Source organism: Panicum virgatum, chromosome 4N, assembly GCF_016808335.1.
Source record: "Panicum virgatum strain AP13 chromosome 4N, P.virgatum_v5, whole genome shotgun sequence".
NCBI lineage: Eukaryota > Viridiplantae > Streptophyta > Magnoliopsida > Poales > Poaceae > Panicum > Panicum virgatum.
Window position 1 is genome coordinate 37,021,102 of NC_053148.1, and position 6,000 is coordinate 37,027,101.

General features: G+C 38.2%; 1 protein-coding gene and 1 long non-coding RNA gene across 2 annotated transcripts; both read left to right on the forward strand.

Annotated features, from left to right (window-relative positions):
• Positions 1–89: 89 nt before the first annotated feature.
• On the forward strand, positions 90–2,519 carry LOC120669367. The gene is made up of 6 exons (XM_039949132.1): positions 90–377; positions 811–930; positions 1,645–1,937; positions 2,026–2,106; positions 2,207–2,335; positions 2,420–2,519. Exons 1-6 carry the CDS (start codon positions 220–222, stop codon positions 2,470–2,472), a joined length of 834 nt encoding a protein of 277 aa, XP_039805066.1. The 5' UTR covers positions 90–219; the 3' UTR covers positions 2,473–2,519.
• Positions 2,520–3,454: 935 nt separating this feature from the next.
• On the forward strand, positions 3,455–5,202 carry LOC120670287. Its single transcript, XR_005673182.1, has 4 exons — positions 3,455–3,864; positions 3,956–4,060; positions 4,149–4,322; positions 4,956–5,202. It is a non-coding gene; the product is annotated as an uncharacterized LOC120670287 (long non-coding RNA).
• Positions 5,203–6,000: the final 798 nt, after the last annotated feature.

The window sequence follows — 6,000 nt, forward strand, 5'->3', positions numbered from 1 at the left end:
CCTCCCTGGCCGCCAAATCCCTCTCCCCTGTTTCAACTTCCCTCCCAATTTTCCCACTAACCCCGCCCACCCCGCAAGATCCCCTCGTCATCTTTCCAAACGAAACCATCAGGCCGCCGCCCTTGCTCCCATCTCTAACCCTAATCATCGCACTCCCATCTGTACATCGCTTGGTGAGAAGGGGGCAAGAAGAGGTTGGTCCTTCCTGGTGATCCACATATGGCGACTCGTGCCTCCAACACTGTTGGCGACCACGGAGATCCTGCTGATGGAGACGCCGGCAACCAAGGGATCAAGAAACCACACCGGCGCCCTGCTCATCCCCAAGGTCTCACTGATGACCATGAGTTACAGTTTCAATCTACTGAAACCAGCAGGTACGCTACGTCTTGGAAGTTTACATCTACCAATTCAATCTACTGAATTCTTTTAGGGAAACTCCTATGACTGAGAATTTCGATCTTGACTGAGAACGCCTAGGGTTTGTCATAGAAATCACCTATAGGGTTATTCTGAATTCTCTTAAAAAGAAGAAGAAACAAATTTCTGGAGGAAGGGTATAACTGTGTTCTTTGCCATGATGGGGTAGGAGAAACCTTGGAACACTAGTTTTTTGAATGTCCCTCTGCTGTCAGTCAGTGGTTTGCTCTGGGAATTACATGGGAGGAGAATGCTAATGTGCATTAGAAGATCTATCTGGCCAAGCAATCTTTAATTCCTGAACATATTTAATTACATGGGAGGAAATTTTTGTTAGATTTCACCTAGTTATTTTCTACTACACTGAACATATTTAATTCAACATTGCAGAGCCCCAACTGATGGAAACGACGGCGACCAAAGGATCAAGAAGCTCCAACGTCGTCCTGCTGTACCCCAAGGGCTCACTGATGACAATGAGCTACCGTTTCAACCTATTGAACCAAGCAGGTGCGCTACATCCCTGATAATGAAGTCTATCTGATTATGTTGATTCACTTAACTTAATTTTTTATATCTCAGAATTCCAGATTTATTATTCATTCATGGAGTACTAGTTTGGTTAGATTTCAACTGGTTTATGTTGCATACACTGAACATAATTTGTTAGATCTCATAATTCCAGATTTATTGTTCGTTCATGGAGTTCTAGTTTATGTTCAATACACTGAACTTAATTTTTTATATCTCAGAATTCCAGATTTATTTGTTCATTCATGGAGTACTAATTTGGTAAAATTTCAACTGGTTTATGTTGAATACACTGAACATAATTTGTTAGATCTCATAATTCCAGATTTATTGTTCGTTCATGGAGTTCTAGTTTATGTTCAATACACTGAAATTAATTTTTTATATCTCAGAATTCCAGATTTATTTGTTCATTCATGGAGTACTAGTTTGGTAAAATTTCAACTGGTTTATGTTGAATACACTCAACATATTTTGTTAGAACTCATTTATTCCAGATTTATTGTTCATTTATGGAGTACTCAAAAAAAATATAATATGTTGTTGCAGTCTCACTGGTGAGACGTGGACTATAATTTTGCAACGCTATGGGGCAACAACAGCGGATACAGAATTTGTTGAGCTCGTTTGTGATAGGTCATATATCACCACATTGGCCAACTTAGTTTTACTAAAAACAAAGTTGGGGTACAGTATGCGGGACTTCATGTACTATCTGAAACGATGTGGCAACGACTCAGCAAGCCTCATCTTGCTTGATTATGACCACCAAACAGAATCTATGATGGCTGCCAATGAGGTTGAGAGGAAACTCAGACTATTGATATCAACAGAGCAACCGTCCGAATTAATGAAGTCTATAACGCCCATGAAGCGACCAAGGGGGACAACTACAAAAAGTCGTATAGATGTACCTACTGCAGAAGAACCAATTGATGCATACAAGGAATGGCTTGAAATCCTGCAACAAGAGCAACCTGAAACGGGTAAGTTAAATTCTCTCCCCCCGCCCCCATCAAAGATAATGTATGATATAAGTGCTAATATCATTACTAACGCTTTGTTGATATGCAGAATTTAGAGATGATTACAGGGACGAAACCATCAAGACATATAAAGAATGGTTGAGGCGTAAAGGCTATCTTAGAGACATCTGTAAAATCTACTCTCCTGCTCTCCTATTTATATATAAATATATTGTAACTACCATGTGCAAACTATAAATTTGACAAACTGACCATTCCATTATATGTAGATGCATATGCACAAGATGATGATGCCAATGACAATGTTCGAGTTGCTGCTGATGAACACCGTACACATAGCCCGTCACCAAAAAAAGAATGGCCATCTCATGCAAGGCGTAGATCAAGAAAAGGGACAGGTGTGTACTGCATCCAACAATTTGTTACAACATCCTCCATGTTTAAATTGACTGACCATTATGAACATATTTGTTTCCTTATAGGTGCAAATGAAGGTTGTAAAAAAAAGGGCGTGGTACCCTCAAGGGTTTATTAGCAGCTATAAAGAGAATAAAGAGTGGCTCCCAGAAACTAAAAATTGATTTTTCATCAAGCCTGGGAGGCCCCATAGGGCCTAACTATCGTGCATTTGTGGATGAAGTAGTGCTATTTACGAGAAAAAGGGCTCCGCTTATTGGAGTGAAAGTTTGGAAAGACATAGATGAAAATGTGAAAAATTTTATAGCACTCGATGTAATGGTACGCACAAGAAATTAATTTTATTGGCTAACAGCAATATCATGTCATACATGCAAATGCTTCACATTCTTAATGATTTTGAAATTTACAGAATCGGTGGGAGGTTGAAAACACTGAGGATGGTAAAGAAAAAATATGGGCTGTGGCCAAGGAGCGGTACAAAGGATGGCGCTCAACATTCAGTGCGACTTACAAGGCATACGACCGTTATGATGAAAGAATGAAGAACAAGCCTGACGACTTGGACCTTGTTGAGTGGCATTATTTGATCCTGTATTTTGGAAGTGAAGCTTTCCAGGTATTTCTTTTCTATTGAAATACACGTGTCAACTATATCTGTTTACTGCACTACTAATTCATTTTGTTAATTCAAACTTTTTGCAGAAGGTAAGCAACAGGAACACTAACAACCGTGAGCAAAAAAGGACCAATCATTGCACAGGATCCAAACCATTCTCCAAACTCAGCGATGAGCAGGTATGCTATGACATACTTTTTCATATCTTACCAAATGGCATGCTGTATATTTAGTTTTCCACAAGTGTCAACTGATGCAATACATTCCTGCCATCCAGAGAGATCCCGGAATTGGTGAAGAACCAACTGATGTTGACCTTTGGAGGATTACACACGTGAGGAATGGAGTATGGTCTGATGAAGCTTCTCAGACTGTCTATGTGAGTAATGCAGTTAGTTCAGTTCTCACATCATGATTCATAATATTATTGCTTTAATTTTCATAATTCAATAATAACTCCATTGTTGTTGTATCAAATAGGAGAATGCAGTCGTCAAAATTGCAGAAAAGTGTGAAGAAAAAGACACTATTATATCAAATTCAGAAGAAAATATTATTTTCCAAGCAACCTACAAGGAAAGCACAGGATGCAAAACATCCACTGTTCATGGTCATGGGTACATGTCTACACGTCCAACAGAGAGGGCATCAATGAAGGCTCAACTCGAAGAACAAGCCCGTGCTACAGTTGCAGCCAACCAGAAAAATCAAGAGCTACAAGAACATATTGTGAAGCTAAATGACAAACTTGAAAACCAAGAAGCTGAGAGTGAAAGGAAATTAGAAGAAAAGTTGCAGCAGTTCAAAGAGGAAGAGAGTAGGAAAATCCAAGCACTTAGGGATGAATTCATGGCAGCACTTCAAGAAAATACACAAACCACATTAGCTCAGGTAAAAGATATTTGAATATCTATTTCTAACAGCAGAGATCAAGTAAGGTTCTGAACCAATTAACAACTTGGCTGATTTGTTACCCTTGCAGCCTGCACCAAATAACTCAAACATCCAATAGGAAGCTATGCCACCTATTGACAAAAGAGCTTCCACTACTCCAGATTCTAATGCAACTGAAGCTGCATCAGTTCAGGTACAAAATTTTCTTCGTATTTGTCACACCATTGATAATATTAGCACATGGCCTAAGTTAGCTTCTTGCACCATTTTTTCCTATTCAGACTACACCAAAAAGTGCATCCATCCCAGAGGCAGCAAAGCAAGTGGAGATACATGCAACAAAAATACCATCCTCTAAGGCCAAGAGAAGTCTTTCTCAAACCAACAAGAATTATATTAGTTCACATAACTTGATGAATGCTGCTGTGAAACGTATACGGACTAGAAGCCAGCAGGTATGAACATGCTCCTAATTATAACTTCTCTTACATTTTTAGCTGCTCAAGCTAGTTGATAACAATGGAACTATTATAACTTAGTTTTCCAAGATCAAAGGCTGCTAGCACATACTGTGGCTACCTAAATAATTCATATACTATCCTTGTGTTCTTTCTGATGCACTTACTGAGTTCCTGTGTTCTTACTGTCCTCTTGAATTCAAACTTGCTATAACATTTTATCTAACACTGAATGAAGAAACATCAAATCTGATTTTGAAATGTTACCAGATGTAGCTTTACTCATAGTTTACTAGTGTTCATTTCCCTAAGAATTTATAGTCTTTCCAATATATTGTAAATGTATTTGCATTGTCAAATATTGAGTCCATTTTACTGCAACCTTGCTATATGAAAACTGCAACCCATTCGAACTTTTTAGGAGTAGAGATTTGTGGCTAGTCGTGTTGCTCCTTATCCATATGTCTCTTAATGGCAAGTGCTAATTTAATCTTTTCCTAGAGCTTTGTTTAGTGGTACTGCAGCACGATTCTTTTGCTTCAATGAAGAAATAGTAAATCTAATTTAGTCACATGTTGCTTGCTTCAATGCTGTCTGATGATGCATGCATTTACTTTTTTCCTTCGACAGGATATTTGAACTTGCTAAATGGATCAATCGCACACTGATGCCTTCCATGATCAACACAAAGATAGTCTGCATCAATGTCAAACAATGTTTCTTGGATCCTACATAAGACAGATGTAGTTGTGTTGTTGACCCAACAGTAGCTAGCTAGCTATCTATGAACTATTCTCAATTCTGAAATTGTACTGCAATTTGGCACTTGGCATTTTATTATCTACTCATTAGCAGAGTTAATGTTGGATTCCTTTCAGTTTCATGTTGATTTGAAACGTGATTTTGGGTATTTATCGTTTATTGTTTATGATAAATTATGATCCAAAAAATAAAATGCAATATCCATAGCGACAGGGATATGCTGGTTGCAATAACAAAAATGCAATGGTTCTTCGATGCTATAATTGATTGCAACAACTGTATTTTAGTCTCCATACAAGCTGTTGCCACCTATAATGACTATTGCTAAAATAGTTAATAACCTCAAACTACACCTTGCGGCAATATCACTTGTTGCCCACTACTATTTTCTGTTGCAACACTTCTTTTTGCCACCACTATTTAGTGATGCTATAATAGTTACAAACCTCGAACCATACCTTGATGCGATTTCGCTTCTTACTTCTACAAATTTTATGTTGCACCACTTATTCTTGCAACCACTTGGTGCTGATGCTACAATCTTGACTAACCACGAACAATAACTTGTTGCAATATTATTTCTGGCTTCAAAATTATTTTCGTTGCACAACTTATTGTTGCCACCAACAATTTTCGTGGCTACATTCTCTATTGCCACAATATTTGTCTTGGCCAAAAAAAAATGCCACAATGTTAGTGCATTGCAACTATATGTTATGGCAACATTTAATGGTGTGGCAATACATGCTAATGCCATGACATCAGCCGTTGCCACTTCTCTCTAAAGCAATGGTTTATTCCGTGGCATTTACTAGTATTGAACATGACCAAAAAGTAGTTGCAAAGCACATATTACCACAAAGCTACTTGCAACGGCTTGCAACCAAACTGATTTAGTTGTATGTTCAACCTA